Here is a 20,153-nt window from a genome sequence, read left to right on the forward strand (position 1 = left end):
AAGCTCAGACTCACGAGTTGTTTTAACAATGTGAAGTTTCATTTTTAGCACATAGTTAATGTCCCCCCCCTCCCGATCCCCTCCAGTCTAACGTTACTTACAGTAATCCTTTCTACATTCAACTTAAAAACAGCCGCCCAAAATATACATCAGCTTCCTCTCAGAAGAAGATCTCTTATTGTCATGAAAGTTTTTCATCTTGAAGAAGACAACAACCACAGACTCGTCGGGCATCAGGACAGTGCAAATCTAGGAGTTTGAGTGAAATTGCTACGTTAGAATGCATTTGGAACGACACTCGCACTGCGCTGACTGACTTATTGCCATTCTAGCACGTCTACATCTAGGACTTTCCTCGGCCTGCAACATCCCCCGCCTCTTCCCCCACTCCTTTGTGATAAAAGCCGCCATAAGGGGGGCAATGAAGGAGTGAGATGGATGTGAATACACACGTGCGTGCACACACACACACTCACAAACACACACAGAGTTGCAGTTGAGGAGAACAATCAAATTGGAATGTAAAACAATCCCCATAAAATTTATTTGCTTTCTTTTGCCTCATTTGTTTGTTTTTTTGGGGGGGAGGGGGGTAGTTTAGTTTATCAGCAGCATTAAATAAACCTTCCAGCCACCAGGGGGCGATGAGCATGATTATTATTCTTTTAAATAAGAAGGTAGGTCCCCACTCTCTGCAGTCCAAAACAAAGTGTTAAATAAAATAGAAAATTCAGCATAAACTTCATTGTGTCTGTAAACTGGAACACGCCAATTATATTTCTTGATGCTTGGATTCCGAAACTTGGCTTATTTGGTTAAAAGATAGGTCATTAACAATCGTTTTGTTTAATGATACATTCTCATGTAAACAATGTTTCACACACACACACACACGCACGCACACACGCACACATGAACACACACAAACCTGACCCTTGTCTTCAAACAAAATTACATTTCCTTATCGAATAGAAAATAAAGTTTCAGTATCAGGTTTGTTTTTTCTCAGAATACAAAAACAATCGATATAAAGTACCTTTTAAGACAATGTGAAAAAGAAACACGAACACTAAAATATCGATTCGCTTTGTACAGTGGAACCCGCTTATGTCGACGCCCACTGAAATGGCCGATGGACATCGACATCAGAAGCTTTATTTGTGACTTCGTCCATAGAGAATGGAAGAAGAGTGGGTGATAACAAAAGATATTTGTTTGTTGACACGTTTTTCCAACTTTGTAAATTTTGAATTTGATTCTCATATACTTCATACTCTCATCTAACGTGATAATTTAATCGTATGTCTACACGACATTGACAATAAAGCTTTCATACATGGGAACAGTTTTCTTCCGCTGGAAGGAAGTCACTGTGCAACTAGACAGTAGGTATGTTACTGGTTTACCAATAATGACGAGGGAGACAACACTACTACATTTGTCGGACCCATTTATCATAGAAATGATCATTTTGGGTCAATTTTATGTCGACATCAACTTAAGCGGGTGCTTTTTTGCGATAACAAAACAGTCGACCGGGACGTGACATAGACAGGTTGTCGACATAAGCAGGACTGACCTCATTGGGTTCCACTGTACCGTTGTGTTTGAGCACCACCTCCACGTCTGCGCCTAGGTGGCGCTCTCTCCTGGGCCACCCCTGCCGGGCTGGGCCTCAGGCTGGTCGGCTCGGGCCGCCTGCGGGGACGTGCGAGGCGGCGCATCCTCCCTCTCACCTCGATCTTGGAGGTTGCGCTGGTTGCGGGCGGCCTCGGTCAGCATCTGTAGCCGGCGCTCCTGGTGCTCCTCCAGGCCTCGCCACAGCTCAGCACGCTCCCTGTCCCGCTTCATCTCCCTGGGGAAGGCGCAGGGGGACACTTTATTAAAGGGTTCTCGATTATGTCACTCTTTAATGACGCCAGAGCCTGTGAGAACATTTATCATCTTCCTCCCTAGTTTGCTCCACTTTTTGAGAGAAGAGGCCCTCACACACTCAATTCTGAAGTCAATAAGGAAAAAGCTCTTTCTTCATGGTCATGATACCGCTGACCCACCCTTAGCTCAGGGGTGTCCAAACTTTTTCTACCGAGGGCCTCATATTGCAAAATGATGCAAGGGCACTTTGACATTTTCTAAAGCAACACATGTAAATATGCTCAGATCTAAAGTAGATAGGCCACAAATGGCCTACAGGCCACACCCCTGCCTCAGCTAGATGAGCCATTCCTGTGTATACACCCACCACTTTGTAAACAAAACAGGCTTCTCTACACATCTTAAGGTGACGATGCCAAAGCCCTGGAAGTGAACCCTGAAAGAAGTTTGGGATGGCTCAAAACGCTCGGTTTCAAAAGGCGTGGTAAAACTGCCCCGTTTTGATGTCACAGAGGGGCGGACTTCCTGATATGGTTCATAGTTAGGAAGCACTTTGGGCATGTGACCAATCACAGGGGAGTGGGCATGCCTGGAGGCGGGCCATGGGTGGAATAAATTAAAACAGACCGTTTTGGCAGGTAACACAAATCAAAGGAAATACAGCTGGAATAGGTACAAATTCTGCAAAATCTTCAAAGTTTTTTGTGCGGGTTATTGTGTGTAGCTGCTCTATAGGAGACCACGACTCAATATACTAAAGGGTGGAAAAATTAGCATAATAGGTCCCCTTTAAAATACAGCTTTGCCAACCAACCATCAGTCATGTAGAGACGTTTGACCATGTTGTTTTTCTTCAGTGAACAGGTTAACCTAGCATGATGTTGCTTTTAAAATGTCAGTGTAACGTTAGCACAGTAGCTCACTTTGCTATCCCTGTGTTGCTAATGTGGATGTCCTCCTCTCCCACTCTGTAATGGTATGTTGTTGTATGTGATATATGGCATCTATTAGGTTGGATAAGTGCCGAGTTGCTGTGTTTATGTAAAAAGCGGACAGAGTGCACAATAGCGTTTCCTGGAGTCAAACACAGCGCCGTGGGTCAATAGCCTTAAAGGTACAGACACACAAAATGATGGCTTACTCAGACCATCAAGGACAACACACGTCCAATGCAACTTCTGAGCCAGACCCATCCATCCACACGCACTCACTTCTGTTTCTCTGCTTTGTAGGAGGCGGTGAGGTCTTCAAACAATGTGCTGTTCATCTTCATGAAGGTCTTCAGCACATTAAAGATCAGAGACACGATGGTTCTGCAGGGGAACAGCTGGAATGTCAGCGCTTGCTGAGCTGTGATCGAGCTCCATCATGTATTTTAGCACATAACGACAACACAGCAAGGCGTTAAAGCCAAACGGGGGCCACCTACGGGTTCCACTGCTCCTTGGAGACTCTGTAGAGGGTGGCAAAGACCAACGGCAGGATGACTTGACAGTTCTCCTCGATCAGACTCAGTATGTACTCGTTATTCCAGAAGTAGAGGGCACGCTCGGCCACCTAAAGCACACGTATGAACAGAATATTGTATTAGTCAACGTGCTTGGGATATGTAGTACATATGTAGTACTCCATTGCCACTTTGTTTAATACGGCCTATTATTGGTCAACAAATTTGCATATCAAAGTAGATTTCACATGTTTTTTTCATGCATAAGAATGGCTAAATGAACTGAAATCCAAATCAACAACAGTGTGACTGAAAGGTTGTGTTGGACACTGGCCACTAGGTGTCAGTAATGTTACGGTCTTGCTTGGTGAGACACAAACACCAGACGTGATCGCCAGAACAACAGGCTTTAATTGTAGGTTTGAACTATTTCGCTAGCACAATAATCCCAAATAAAATCACGGGATGAAGCTCACATGAAGCTAAAACTCAACTCTGAACTCCCAATGTCACTTCCTACCAGTCCAGCACTAAGCTACCTACACCTAGCTACACACGTTTAAAGCAACACATTTTGTCTACCATAGCATGTTAGCATATATCTATATGGCTCTATTAATGTTAAAAAGTCATAAACAGGTTTTCTATGCTCTAACGACAAACATATTCCATTTATAAATAATAATTCTTCTTTCACTGAAATTCACTGATCACTGTTGGGTCTAGAACCAATTAACTGGTTCAGACCTCACATTTCAACAAACGTTTCTGCTACATCTTACCAAGTGAACTCGGATGCACTTTAAGGTAGTCAGTGTACAGCTTGTGTGGCAGTCAAAAGCCTGACTGAGGATTTATGCCAATCCTACATAAAGACGACGTGGCATTTCACCTGGAAGTGAGGCCTGGCGATGCAGCCTGCGATCTGCTTGAAGAGCGGCTCCTGAACCCTGATGAACTGAGATGGCTCGATGACATCCAGGATCTCCTCGATCTCACCCAGGAACATGACCTCCTTCTGCGTGCACGTCTTTGGCCAGTATTTAAGCAGCCCTCGGATGATCTGACATGAAAAAGGACGCATGACGGGTCAGCTGACGTATTCTAAACAATGTCAGGTTTTAGATAAGAAGCAAAAACCTGCGGAGACGTACATATTCAGTCACGGTGGCGTCTTTCTCCATAAACTGCACCACGCAGTATGTAATCTGTGAAAGGAGAAAATATTATTTAGCAAGGTCAATCCAAAATGAGGGTTATTTTTGTGTGGTGAATGTGGGCTGGATGAAGTTTTGAAACAGCATTTTCAACACAACGTTTAATAATCATTTCACAAATGCTTAATGACTTTTTGACACTTAGTAGTCCTTGCATGATGGCGTCCTTCTTTTCCAGCCTATCGTGTTTAAATTCCCCTCTCCTAATGGTATGCATCAAATGTTATGCCGATTGGGGTTTACCACGCTAAAGTTGCAGTGGGTGTTTTTGTAGCACGTGTTGAGCTGTCTGAGAAATTTCAAGTCAATCCGATGTAGGGTGTGATAACAGCGCCAACATGTGGTGTATCAGAAAAATACAGGCAACACAATTGGGCTGCATGTTTTGCCACATTCGTATGTGCAGCGGCTCAGGAGTAGAAGAGTTAGCTTGTAGCAGTGCTTCTCAAGTAGTGGGGCGGTTCTCCCTGGGGAGGGCGTGGTGGACTGTCAGGGGGGACTTTCAATATTAGTGCAGACCTGCCAACATGTTTGAATCTGTTGTACTCAGGATGCAGTTTGACTCCTGAATACGCTTGTGTTTCGCTGCTCTCCATTTTGTTGCATTTTGCTGGTTTTAGTTTTGGCTTCAGTCTGTATATCATCAGTTTGTCTTTCAAATCTGTCCCCCGGTGGGGGCATGAAGAAAATAATTGAGAATCACTGGCTTACAGAAGGCTGCACGGCGGACGAGTGGTTAGTGCGCAGGAGACCCGAGTTCAATTCCATCTCTGTGTGGAGTTTGCATGTTCTCCCCGTGCATGCGTGGGTTTTCTCCATGTACTCCGGTTTCCTCCCACATTCCAAAAACATGCTAGGTTAATTAGCCACTCCAAATTGTCCATAGGTATGAATGTGAGTGTGAATGGTTGTTTGTCTATATGTGCCCTGTGATTGGCTGGCCACCAGTCCAGGGTGTACCCCGCCTTTCGACCCAAGGAAGACAGCTGGGATAGGCTCCAGCATGTGAATGAATGAATGAATTGCTCACAGTAACAAATACATTCATCATTGTGGTTCATCCCTCCCTTGCGTCCTTCCTTGTGTTTGCAAGTGAGCACCGTGGCGACAGGGGTTGTATGTGCTTGTGTTTTCTTCGGAAGGACTGATGTCACAAACACACACACAAGATTCCCCTGAGGGTAATCTAAAAAGACAGACTTGACAGCACCTTGACATAATGACTACTATCGACTCTTTTTATGACTTCCACATCAATCGGCAAATGGCGTCATTAAAAATAAGCCAATTTTTATTGTGACGGGTCAACGATGGGTCATTCACAGGTTTTCTTACATGGACCCTCACTACACAAACACGTTGAAGGGTAAATGTTCCTTCACTGCTGTGTGAATGCATGAACATGTAAAAAAACGGTGTGTCTATGAACAGGTACAATTTGCTCATTGCCTTCTTTCTCTGCTGAGCTTTACCTTCAGCTAAAATTAAAAAAAAAAAAAGTCAGAATAGAAAGAAGGGAAGCCGCCTTGATTCCAGAAGGATTAGAATAACCGTGCTGATGGGTCAAGCTATTTAAAAGGTAATTATTCATTTAAGTCTTAGTCAGCATTAAGCCTCAGCGGGGTAAACATGACGCTGGGGTTCTGTTGCCAAGGCGGCCTTTTGAGAGAGCGGGAGGTCGTTGTCAGGCGACGGATTATGGAGACAGACACACTTTTAATAACGTGCAATTTACAGGTGTCGGGTGGCACACAGGGCAGACGTTCATTTAGGAAGCAACGGTGGCGTAGGAAGATCAAAAACACAGATGGCAGCTAAGAAACGGAGCACTTTTTATGATTTGATGTCAACACCTCTTTAACTTGGCTTTGTGACAGGATGCAAGGTGTAATTCAGAAGATTTGGACCTGTGCAAAGTTTTCCCTTCATTATGTCTCCGAAGCTTGAGGCACACTCTTCTCATCGCAATGCATCAAAGAAAATGAAAGTGAAGTAAAATCAGACATGGTCAAATGCCGACCATAATTGACCACATTACGACATTAAGACGGTGTTCATTATTTTTTGTCATGCCCCCACTGGGTGACAGAAATGTTTGTGCTAATAACTGCTAATATCTATTTATTTATCTGTACTATACAGACTAAACTCAATACTCAAACCAGCAAAATGCAATAAAATGGAGATCAGTAAAGCATGAAAGCAGATATTTCTATATAAATTCATACAGTACATGTTGGCAGGCCTGTACTAATATTATATACATAACCATGTGACAGGATCTGCTCCGTGATGACTAAGCAGTGTCGTGGTCTCATTATTTAGACCTCCTTCTCCAAATAAGCCTTTCATAAGCCTTTCTCTCCCTCCCTTGCAACGCCCTTTCCGGTGTGCAACACAGCCACTGGAATAAAAGTTGTTTTTTCTTTTAATATTATTACTTTTTCATTTAAAAATTGTGTTTAATCATTTTATTAACATATTTTATGTGTCCTTCACGAGTTCTGCATACAGTGTGAGCAACTTGGGTGTTAATTTATGAATAAGTTCTGACTTATGAATGAGTTCTGTACACACTAGCGTTCTAATCGGAACACTTGTATGTTCATATACAGGTCTGTGAAGCTAGTTGTGTATATATATATATATATATATATATGTACACATGGACAATTATTCCCAGTTCCATCACATCACTGAAATTCATGCGACTTTCCAGAATTCCACACCCCCGTGGGAACATCCACTCTCTGACTGGGAGTGATGTTTCATTGCAGATGACACACTTGTCTCCATAAAACCAGTCTGAGATGATTATTATTATTATTGAGATGATTAAAAAGTGCTGCAGTGGCATTTCACTTTTGTTTTGCATTGCCTACACAACGGAAACACAAAGAAACACTCGTGGATTTATGATCTGTGACTCAATTCCGCCGTCTAGTGGCGGCTTGTGGTTAATATATGAATGCCGGCCTAACACAAGAAAAAAAACATGAAGAAAAAGAAAGAAAAAATAATAAAGTACCACATGCCAGACATCAAGCTAATGTATTTTGTAAATAGAAAATGGTTAGTGTGACTTACCTGTGCATGAAATATAGAGAGGGACTTTGCCGTGTGCAGAGGGATGAGAACCCTCACCAGGAACTGCTTGTGTTCGGCCTTCAGAGGCTGAGCGAAGCCGTTTATGATGCTGGAATGAAGAATCAGTGATTAGCAAAAATACGTCATTAAAATGTATGCTTCCATTTCCTCAAAACAGATGGAATAGAACATGTGCACATGGACAACTTTAACCAACCTTTAGGCCTGGGGTGTCTATAGGCATGTTCTAAAAATAACATTTATTAGACTGTATTACACTAATTCCTATCTCAATTCGTGTATTTATGGTATTTGAGCTGTCACGAATGGGATTGGTGCTTCCCGTTAGTTGGCAGTGTGCATTGTAATGCCGCTCCAAATTCCCAGTTGGTATGCATTTAAAGTGCAAGACAGGAGCCGTTTCTTGCGCCATGCAGTCACTACCATGACAGTTTTTTAATGGGCCTGTGGCACATTGTAGAAATAGTCCCAAAAGGACAGCAACAATTGAAAAATATTCCCAAAAAATAAGGAAAGGAAGCCTTTTAACCTAAAATGACATGTGCGTGTGTCATGCACAATTATGCAAATTAGACTATAAAATCATCCAGAGGGCCCCCACCACCACAAATACACCGGGAAACACTGTATATACTATTATTATTATTATTATTATTAATTTTAAATAATACCTTTTCAAATACAAAAAACAAACGGGTTATTTTTATGATGATTATTACAGTTGAGGGCCTTCACTTGAGTGCGTATGTTTGTGAGTGGGATGGCGTGACGTGCTCAAAGTGTGTCAGAAAGCTAACAAAGTGTTAGCCAGGCAGTGAGTGGGTGCTGAACGTCGCCCCAAGCTCCGTCAGCATCATTCACATTATTGCTGGGTATTTTTTCCCCCGGTAGGATCTCTGCATTCTAATCTGTCTTCTTTTCCCACTCGTTCATCCAGTGTGTCCTCCCTCGCTCATCCCTGTCCTTTTAGTTGGTGTGGGCGGAGCTATAAATACCTCTGTTACCAGCATCATGAATGCCAGCCTCTCTCTCTCCTCTTCCGCATCTTCCTCAGCTTCCTCGCTTCGATTGTGACTCATCTCCAACTCCCTAACTCCCTCCTTCCCTGCCTCATCCGCTAACAAGTTTTTTTTCCCCTCTCAACACAGGAGTCATCCTCGACCTTCATCCCTCTGCACACATCCCCAATCCCAATCTCCTGTATTTATTATAATGCTCATTCAAACATTTGCTTTTCTCATATCTCTATCTCTTTGTGGCTTATTACTATTATTATTAAAGTTAAAAATAACAACAACAATGTAGTAACACAGGACGAGCACATGTGTTACAAGTGCCTTCAAACTCACACATTTCACACCAAAAATGTCTGTTTTCCAACCTGTCGGTATAAATATATATTAAATATTCAGCTTGAAATATGCATTTCAAATATTCATACACTTGGATGTTTACAAGTTATTTGGCCAGCTGTCCAAATGGGACTCTTAAAGGATTGCACGAGTTGACGTCAAGATAAACAATCATTCAAGTAAAAAGGCTTGAAACCAACCATGTTTTTTTATGAATGATGTGATGATGTATTTTAGACTCACCTGCCGAGGATCTCCAGCAGCTCTGCGACTCCATTGAAGTGCTCAGTTTCATATATGAACCTGGAGAGCATCACACATCATGCAGACAATGAAAACAGTACCGGTGTGGTCTTGGGTATGCCCATAAATTGTAAATACTGTACAAAAAGACACATTGCTACACTGAAGAAGGATTTTTGTTCTTTTTCGTTCACTTTTTTCCTTTCATTATGTCTACCAAGCATGAGACAGACTCCGAGGTCCTTAGATCTCAGACTTCCTGTGTGCACCTTTACAGCATCAAAATGAAATGATGCATCGCCACTGCTATTTATGTTGTGTAAAACGATGAGTAAAATCTATCGTCGATCTGTTTGTGTCTACTGTGAAGATAAATAACTAGAGGCCTTTAAAAAAAAGGCAGCTACCTGAGGAAGATGTTGTTGATCTGCTTGCGGATGTAAGCTCGGAGGCCCAGTAGTTTTCCATAAACGCGGTGGAGTATGGTCTTCAGGTACTCCCTCTCCCTGGGGTCCTCGCTGTCAAAGAGCTCCAGGAGCTAAACAGACGGCAGTGTCATTCCCACTGACAGGCTAACAGCCAACGGCCCGGCTGGGAGAAGAAAGAGGATTTACCTGCAGGACAAACTTCTGGTCCACATAGCGTTTGGCCACTGAGGGCTGGAAGTCTGGGCTCTCCAAGACACGCAGAAAGAACTCATACACCAACTGAGGCAAACGCATCAGGAGTTGGTGTCATTACAATAACAATAAAGTCGAGTTCATCGCCAGTGCCGAAATAAGCAATGTTTTGGTAGCCTGCTTCACCTGAAGATGCGGCCAGGAAGCCTCCAGTGTGGGCTCGTCCTCCTCTGGGTCAAACTCAAGATTCTCACTCGGTGGCAGAGTGCGGAAGATGTTCACAGAAATCTGTGTGTGAAAGACGAAAGTGGAATAGCGGCAAGATGAGAAAAGGCGGTGAGTTCAAAGGCAGCGGTGGCGCCCCCCTGGGATATGGAGGTGCTCCCCGCCTACCATTTTAATGATCTCTGGGTAGAGCGGCTCCGTGAGGACACCTCTGCTGGTGGCCACGCTCTCCACCAGCTCGTTGAGAGCCGCACGTTTGATCTCCTTGCCCTTCAGGTCGGCCACGCAGTCCAGAAAGTCGAATAGCACGCAGCACTGCTGCAGCTTCTTGCTGAACAGTTCGTGGAGCTCGGCGACGGGAGCATCTGGACACAAGGACAAACGTTTACACACACTCATAAAATCAACTGTGGACACTTTATGTTTCCCATAAATTCCGGTTTGTAAGCCACACCCACTATATTTAGAGGAAAAAAACCTATTTGGCACACCGGACTACAAGCTGCACATGTCCACGTCGTAAAATGCCATCATGTAGAACGCACAAGTCTGTGAGGACCAGGCGGTTCTTTCTTTGACAGGAGCCAAATAACTCTTGATGAGCTTGTCAAACCATTGGAAATTGCAGGAGGTTGTTAGAGTCCACCTGATAGTGTCATCTTACAAAGAACGCTAAACTCATCACACAGCAACTTAAAACTCAAAAGGTATATCTGACAAATATATAAACAGGTACCAATATGAGTTGAAAAAAAAAACAGCGCATGCACAGAGAGAACATGCAAACTGCACACAGAGATGGCAGAGGGTGGAATTGAACCCGGGTCTCCTAGCTGTGAGGCCTGCGTGCTAACCACTCGACCACCGTGTAGCCCAGTAAAGGAGATGTCATGAGATTAAAACTATATATTTGCTGCACCGCAGCTTGGGAATTTTGGTAATTGAACCGGTGGAAAGATTACACAACACACATTTTTGAGAACAAGAATTCTGTAACAGTATATACAATACATGTTTGGTGTTATTCTTTAATACAGATGGACTGAATGTTGGAGTTCTTCAAGATGGATTTGACAAGACAAAGTTTCCCTTGGAATGAGAGGACTATTACTCCTGACACACACACACACACAGACACACACATAGACAGACACGTTCCTCCCCAGAGCCATGATGTATTTCAGTCCCATTACCTGCCACCTCCATTCTCTGGGCGTGTTTGTCATAGTCAAGCAACCTGCTGGCGCTGCGTGCCCAACGATTAAAACATCATACTCAGAATTGACAACCTCCTCCCTGCATAAAAAAATGATTTCTCAACTGAAAAAGTGCTGTGTTTTTTTTTTTTTCCCAAAAGTGAATAATGTCTTGAATTGATAGCACACAAGTGGGAAGGTATGAAAAGTCACAATAAATGGGGATGTAAAACTAACATGACATTATGATTTGAGATATGAATCCAATGCAGTGGTCACAATATATTCATTAACTGCTCTTATTGTTATTTATTCATTTAGGTGGACAGTGCGGCATCATTAGATTGTTGGAAATCAAGCAAATTAGAAAGCAAAGCCACCACAAGTGAAAAATGACAGAAATAACAGATACCATCTAGTAAATAAAAGCAGTTTTGTGTGTGTGTATTTCTCTGCAGACAGTGGAGGTGAACTCGAATCCATTCCACTGGTATAGGAGTAATTGTACGAAGACGTGTCCTGCTGGGACCGAGAAGACAAGATGAGAATGAGGTGACAAGCCCGGGGGGGGGGGGGGGGGGGGGGGGGGTATGTGTGTGTGTTTGGAAGGCTGAGGAGGTGAGAAAAGACGAGGGCAGTAATAATGCCCAAACTAACTGTGCTGATGCACAAATGCTGATTCAATGATCAGTAAGCGCAGACTTTCAAAATTACAGTGCCAAACAATACTAATCTGAAGCATCATCATTCTTGATGATCACGGAATTTCATAATCAATAGTCATGCATTCATCACTGTGGACAGTATAACATGTTGAAAACTATGTAGTTCTGGAAAGGGTGGAGTAGTTTACACAAAAACGTGCCATGCAGATACAAGAAAACTAACATCTTGGTGAAGGTAATTTGGGTTTTAATCCCAGCAGGTTTTGTCATTTATAAATCACCATTTATTCTTTATTTAGCAGGATTAGGGCAAAACTACTTAAGTAATGTTTGTGGGAGTTGACCCGAGTCAGAACACTTTAAATGTCTTTGTGAACGTAGTACATACTTCAGGCTGTCCCATATCCAGTATGGCGGCAACCATCTATGTAGGCCAACTCATCAAGCCCTAGTCCACCATGTCCTTATTACAAAAAAGTGACTACTTAAGCATAAAATGACGTACAGTATGGACAGGAAGTGACATTGGGGGCTCAGAGCTGACTTTTAGCTGGATGATGGCCACAGCAGTACATATGTTATTATTTTGTCAGATGATTCAGTTTATTATTTATTGATACATTTTTGAAAAACTGTGATAGAGCGAGGGTGCGATGTTGGTACCTCAAAGTGGCATGGGATGACTCGATTGTTAATTTCATCATTATCGCTAAGCAGCATGGCATGCACATACAACGAGGTTCAACATACAACTGTGGCCATATCAATCACCTTAGCCATACAAAAAAAAATGATTTTCGCATGTACAGACATCAGCCAATTAACATCAGCCAATCCAAAGGGTGTCGACATCAAAGTTTTTCACTATATTTGCTTCGGATGGAGCATCTCTTCCTCATTATTTCACACATGAAAGATAATCCTCATCCTTCAGGAGGAGGAGATTGAGGAGGAGGAGGAGGAGGAAGACAACGTGGGAAAAATGGAGGATGTGATTTGAAATGAGGAGCATCCAAACACACAACATCTAAATATAGAGTGAGGAAGAAAAGAATGCAAGGGGTTAAAAGATGACATCATCCCCCTCTTCGTTCACTCGCTCTCATATTCCCATCCCTCCATCTTCCCCCGCTACATCCCTACACCTCCTTGTCTTTTCTGCAAATTCCATGAAAGCAGGAAGAGACGTTTGAGACGACGGTCAGCATCCCGTCATCATGTCAGCCAACACACTCATGGATGCAGTGACGCAGAGAGGAAGAGCCGGAAGGGGGGGGGCAGATTCCATGGGGATGAAGAAGGAAAAATGCGGCATGACTGTTAGGAATAGTAGCAGGCACCATGCAGCGTGATGGTGTAAATATCACCCTTCAAGTACTTTAAGTGAGTAGTCTCATCACGGCAACGTCATGTGACCTGCCTGCGTCATGACAACAAAGAAACACTCAGCCTCGTTATTAGAAAGAAAAGAGACACCAAGCGCGATGTTTTTGTAAGGTGCCTCCTGCTGTCAGCCATCTTGACACTGACAGGATGTAAACAAGGCAGAAGAGAACCCGGGGGTACATGCTCGTAGACGACCACTATGTATCCCCGCGTCTCATTGTCGACTTGTTACGTGGAACATAAACAATGTCGAAATTCAAATAAAGAGGAATACTGTGGAATCTTGGTTAGCGCCATTAATTCGTTCCACAGGTTCTGACACTAACCAAAACAAATCTAAATAACTATCTAAATAATTATCTATATAATAACCTGCCATGGGGCGGAAAGGAAGTCGCAATTGCCTGGAATTTGATAAAAACACTATGGAATTTGATCTCGCCAGGAAGTCCGCACCAAAAATAACTCCCATCCATTCGTCTATCCAGAGTGATTTTACATTGTTTTCTGCAAGTAAAACTATAATTATCCTCGATAAAATGTATTATTTGTTAATATTTTTGGTGTAAGGATGAATTGGATTTATATTATTTCCAAATTTGAAAAATAGCCTTGGATTTGGTACGTTTTGGTTTTTGTCAAAACAAATTAGGAAAAAAAAAATCAAGGTACCACTGTACAATCTTTGCTGTTTTTCCACCAAGGGCCACATACTAAAAATGAAAGGATGCGGGGGGCCACTTTGATATTTTTATGTATTCTGTAATTTTATAAAAAGGCTTAATATATATATATATATATATATATATATCTGCTTCTTCTCATTACATTTGTCCTTTTTGCTCTGTTTTTCCCATTTTTGCTGGGTTTTTTGGTTTCATTTTATTTCTACAAAGTGCCGTTGGACAATAAAAAACAAGCTGTGGGCCACAAATGGCCCCCGGGTGGCACTTTGGAGACCAAGTTAACCTGTTTGTTGACATGAGGACTCACCAACAAACAAGCTATTTGATTGACGTTTGTTGGTAATTAGGACTCTTTACTTGATGCTATTCTGAGAGCAGTGCCAACAACAGCTTGCAATCTACCAGTGCTGTAATTTACATGTTTTCCGTGGAATTTATGTCAGAAACAAACAAAATGCAGACAAGCTAAACTAACTAAAGCTGTGGGAAGAAGAACAAGAAGATACATGGTGGTGATAACATCAGCTTAGTTCCTGTTGTTTGTTCATGTAATCCTGTATTTGCTGGTAATTGGGTGCTTTTTTGACCACTTGGAACATTTTGCAATCTTCTGATGTTGTGATTGATGCTTTGACTTAAATTTTTGCGGGAAACTTGATGAAAAATTCCACAAAGATGGGCGACATGCTAGCACACCAAGGCACCGCTCCTGACTACTAATGCATGACTTTTTGGAAGATAATCCAACTAAATTCCCTTGAGACGGAGCTAATTGTGTTCCATTTGCTAAGCAATGGATGGGGAACTTTTGAGCACCGCTAAGCATGTAATTAAAAACCGGGAAAGGGCTGCTAAAATGTTTGTGCCTATCCCAGGACAGGACATTCATATTGGACAACGGGATGGACACTCATCAGGTGGCTAATGGCTGATCTTTCCAACTGTTGTGTGGGCCAAGAAACAACCACTAAGTGGAGACTTACGCTTGTAAAAAGGACACCAACACAAAGATGGCGAGGGAAGGCCGAGTCATGGTGAGGGATTAAAAGGTGCACTAAACCCATCTTTAAATAATCTAGTGCTTCTAATAATACATGTCGCCACTTCACAAGTCGCCATTTTAAGAAATAAACCTTTCACTGTCCCGTGCAAAGTGTCTTTTCTGCAGTTATTGTCATATCTCCCGGCATTGCTCTGACAACCTAATGTCCACTTACTTCCTCCTCTTCCTTCCTTCCATTCCTCCACCCTTTCACATCCTCCCACTCTCTCCCCTCTTAATTGATCCGAGACGAAAGCGAGCCTGTAACCTAATAGCAGCTGGCCTCACCCATGCGTAACGCACAGATACAAGATCACCAAAAACACGACAAACTGATCATAAGGAACATCATGAGTGGTGTTGACAGTGTGAAACAAAGAAAATAGGGCCGTTTTGAAATGAAATTAAAACTAAAAACAGATGTGGTTAAATAGAGAATCAGATAAGGGCTGCAACTAACGATTATTTAGTAACCGATTAATCGGCTTGTTTTTTTTTTCCGATTAACTGATGACTCTGGTTTAAAGAAAAACACTTACTTTCCGACTCGTTATTTAGGAATAGAAGATTTTAACTGAGATTATTATTTATGAGTTAATATTCTGTTAAAATAATGTTTACTCATAACAAATTCATGTTTTTCAAATAGATTCAGTAAAACAAATGTACACAAAAATACAATCTTGATCATTTTTTTAGTCGATTAGACTGAAGCTTGTTGTTTCACTGAATGGATGAATCAGTTATGTCATAGATGGACCAAATTCACATGAACCAAACACCTACAGTTTGTGGTTGTGTCCGCAAAGTGTGAATATCTTGTTTGGCTTAAACACAAAGATAACAGGTCTGCTTTAATGGATGACTAAGGAAATAAAAAAATATTCACATTTGAGAGGCTGAAATTTGTAGATATTTACATATGTGCGATTAATCAATCACTAAAATAGTTGTTGATTATATGGGTAATCGATTCATCGTTGATTAATCGAGTGATCGATCAATTAATCCGCGCTTAATTGTCACATCTCCAATTTAGATGCAGCTGGCTAATAATGGTAATGATAGCACATCAATTTTTTACAGATAGTTACGTTCCGTGACCACCAACGGACGGCAAAAATGGCAAGTAACTGATATTTTTCACCTTGCTGCAAGTTTGGAGGCTGGCCAAACTGTCGAAGCAAGTGCTTCCGTAGCCAAACAAACTTTTGTTTCTCAAAGCGCACATTATGGTGGATCCCAGGGCTGCTGAACAAAGTGCAAAATCTCAATAAGCACATTTATGTTGGAAGTTCAACAGGCTAGCAGACCTGGACTCTAGCTGCAAGTGATGACAAGCAGGTTAGCTTTGATGCCAAGACGTCAACTCCAGAGGTCCATATTGACACATTTCTCTGCTTGAAGCCAACGTGTGAAAAGAGATGCATTTGATGACGTTCACTGTTAAATTGCTATATTAATAAAGTATTGGTGACTATAAGTTATTATGGGATGTTGATACAAAACATTGCTAATAGGCTAGCACGCCTGGGGGCTAGCTGCTACTGCTAGCAGATTAGCTCTGATGCTAACAGGAAGCAGTTAAAGTACAGACTCAAAGTACAGACTTCGCTGGTGAGCAGATTACGGTAAGTTTAAATGCAAAGCTGATTTTATACAAACGGATGTGACACCTCAGAACATGTTTGACTTCTTTTTCTTTTTTTAGGAGCTCATCGGTGCCACATTCTGTTTGGTTTTACGGGGCGGACGGTCTTTAAGATTTTATAAAGTGCATGCATGACGGCATATCTGCCTCCTAATCCTTTTATTGTTATGTTGTAAAAGGAAGAGGAAAAAAAATGACCCATTTTAGAGAGTGTTGTGAAACGCAAGCAGCTGTGTATTTCGGCTGCGGCAAGGTCGCAATGCAAACATTTCTTTGACCTCTTTAACAACACCGATGGAACAGTAATGTTATTTGAATTAGGAAGTTGTAACTGCAAATATTAAATATGTCTTTTACAAACATTTTAAAAAGTGCGTAGCACTCACATATTCAGCAGAAAACAATCTTTGGTTGACTAAAACCATCAAAAACCTGGTTACCTCTACTTTTTAACACTTTTAGATATTAAGTAGGTTTAAATGGTGGAAATGGTATTATTATTGCCATTTATTTATTTATTTTAATTGTCTTTGCCTTTGTGCTATTTCCTTCACTTTTGATTGACAGCCAGCAAAAAGTCTTTGCTCTCTTTTTGCCCCTACAGGCAAATTCAGTCATCCCTCTCCAATTTGGGAATCGAATTTCACGGTTTCACTCAATCCTGGTTTTTGAAAAATGTGTTGACATATTTACAGGCAAGAGTAAAAATGAAAGATATCTTCAAAGTTTGTCATCATGGTCAATGATTTATGTACAATTAGTTACGCCTCTGCACCTGCAATGATGTTTTCCTTTACGGTAGCCATGTTTTTTTCAACCAATCTTGCTGAAATTTCACACAAGTTGCCTGTCAGTCCCCTAAAAGTGTGTACCAAATTTTTATGGCGATTGGGCGTAACATCGTAAAGATACAGCAGTTGTTTTGGAGCGCGATGTGAGAAATTTCAAGTCAATGTGAGTTTTGGGGTTTAATAAGAGCGCCACCATGTGGTGTATTCGTCAGAAAAATAATAGCACATGCAACATGGTACAGTTGCGTGTTTTGACTAATTTTCACAATTTTGCACGGTGAAGCTCAGGAAGAGAAGAAGAGTTTCACAATGTGGTGTCCTCTTTTTTCCACATGCTGTGTGATGTTCCAGTATCTAAATGAGGCTTGCTGGGCCTTGGCGGAGGTCCACCCTGCATTCTCCAGTGTTGGATGCGATTAGATGTACCTAATGAAGTGGCCACGTCCATGATGAGGTGTTTTTTTGTTAGAAGAATTGTACATAAAGTTATTCTATTTTTACTATATTCTTATGACCTACAAACATTTCATATCACTCACATAACAAAGTAAGATTAACGCTGTACATGTGTTTCATATCACTCACATAGCAATGTAAGATTAATGCTGTGACGCCTGTACTTGTGGTGTACATCATGATTAGAGAAAACAGAACGTGACAGAACATTCTCTCACCAGATAGTTCTATCATACCCTCGTGGACAGGAAATAGCCGCATGTGACCCAGAATGTATATGTGTGTGTGTGAGTGTCTCCAGAAGATCACATGCCAAAGAGGAGATACCCACACACTATGGATAACATGTTGTACGAAAGAACCGGTTTAAACTGGAATAGTTGTTTGGAGGAATACCCCCCTTCCCCTTATCAGTTGAAATCTCATGTAACTAGGGCGTTCCTAACTGAATAAATAGCAGGAGAATGGAGACTGTTTCAGAGTTGGTTGGGAGGATTGGAACTGTGCAGTCTCCATCACTCTCCTTGCAAGTAAAAAGAAACTCACCTCTCTGTGTCTTCCTTTGTACAGGCAGTGTTTTTTTTACAAGTGTTGGGGTTTAAACCTGACATTTTTGGACTGACCTTTGAGGAGGGGCAGAGGTGTGAGCTCCACCTGGGAGCTCTGGTAGCGGAACTGGGACGAGCTGTGGGACCTCCTCTGGCGCACCCTGCGCATGGAGCGCCGCGGGAAGCCGTCCACCTTCTCCGCTGACGGCACCGAGAAGCTTGTGGTGGGCGAGGACGGGCTGGACGGGGGCAGCTTGGTCGTCTCCATGGCGGGGGACTGCATGGGGACCCTCTTGGACCACCGATGTCTTCTCGGCCGGTGAGGATGGAGGATGGAGGAGGAGGATGGAAGGGGGGGGGGGAGGGAGGGGGGGCAAGGTGAGGGTTCTGTTTTGCTCCTTTTTAATCAGCCCTGGCGTGGCCCCCCCTGATGTCCTCCAGACGTTCTCAGGGCGGGGGAACAAGCCTCACCACGCCGTCATGCGCGGCTCCGCTGATGAGTCCTGCCTCTCCCCTCCTTCAACAAGGAAACAAAAAGCTCGCCGATGAAACGAAACACACACACAAAAATCCCGAAATGTCCTTTGTCACACAACGGCAGCCCCCCCGTGTGTGTTTGTTCCGCTCCCGTGTCGGTTATCCGTTATCTGGTCGTCCTACAACGGCTCACGAGCACCATCAAGTCGCACATTGTCAGGGGCGGACGTAACCGGAAATATATCTTTCCTCCCTTCAAAATAAAGCACTGGGACGTGGCTAAACTAATAGAAAGCTCACAAGGAAAGCAGGTTGCGTTTAAATCGAACATACTTGCTCAACAGCACATTTACACGCACCGATTACAAATGTTTTTGAACCAAAAAGGCTACCGCGCCGTGTCGTCTTTTACTGTGAAACATAAACACCGGATGTTGTGTGTACTCCACCTGTGTCTTCAAGGTGGCGCAAAGCAGGAGGAGAGGCTTCATCCACACTGCGGATGACGCTATGGGATGCATTTATTTATTTATTTATTTGCTTTTTATTTGAGGCTTTATTAACTCGGTGCCTTTTCCGTTCCACATTTTGACATTACTGCCGTTTTTGGACCGATCACATTGCTAAACTGCCCGCGTTGCTGCTTGAAGTTCGGATTATTTGACAAATCCCACCATTGTTGCCCATTTTATTTGTTCTCTTTACCGTTCCACGTCTTCTTGCCGGCATGTTTTGTAGCGGGTTGTCTTCCCTGCAAGACAGCGTGGCAATTAATGAAAGAGCAGTTTAATCAAACGGTGCTCAATATTCTCGACTTACCCTGCAACTGCAGTCTGGCTTTGCTTAACGTGTTGCAAAACAAGCAGTGAAACGGGTGCATGGGATTTATTCACCACTCGTTTGTCTTTTCCCACCAATGCTGCAGCAAACGTCAAAATTGATACAAGCTAATTGGTCAAGTCACATCACTTTCTGTATTTGTAAATATGATGATTGAACAAACATGTTAAAAAACATTAAATAGTCAATTGGGTGAAAAAATACATATGTTAATGCAAGATATCTTCCAGTGTGTTCTGTTTGAGGCAGGACGGTCTTTTAGAAATGTCCTTTTTGACAAACTTTGTCAACGTGTACAGTTTCAGGTAACAAGTTTACATACACCCAT

At 42.4% G+C, this 20,153-nt stretch overlaps 1 protein-coding gene across 1 annotated transcript; it reads right to left on the reverse strand.

The window, feature by feature from the left end:
- Positions 1-47: 47 nt before the first annotated feature.
- ppp2r5b (protein phosphatase 2, regulatory subunit B', beta) lies at positions 48-19,198 on the reverse strand. The gene is made up of 12 exons (XM_058067224.2): positions 18,584-19,198; positions 10,256-10,452; positions 10,049-10,150; positions 9,857-9,949; positions 9,650-9,780; positions 9,243-9,302; positions 7,627-7,735; positions 4,477-4,530; positions 4,215-4,385; positions 3,305-3,432; positions 3,087-3,188; positions 48-1,855 (listed from the first exon to the last, which is right to left on the reverse strand). The coding sequence occupies exons 1-12, from the start codon at positions 18,789-18,791 to the stop codon at positions 1,633-1,635; spliced, it is 1,578 nt and encodes a 525-aa protein (XP_057923207.2). The 5' UTR covers positions 18,792-19,198; the 3' UTR covers positions 48-1,632.
- Between the last annotated feature and the right edge of the window lie 955 nt (positions 19,199-20,153).

Source organism: Doryrhamphus excisus, linkage group LG2 (genome assembly GCF_037039965.1).
Source record: "Doryrhamphus excisus strain RoL-2023G ecotype Guam linkage group LG2, RoL_Dexc_Guam_v1.1, whole genome shotgun sequence".
Lineage (NCBI taxonomy): Eukaryota > Metazoa > Chordata > Actinopteri > Syngnathiformes > Syngnathidae > Doryrhamphus > Doryrhamphus excisus.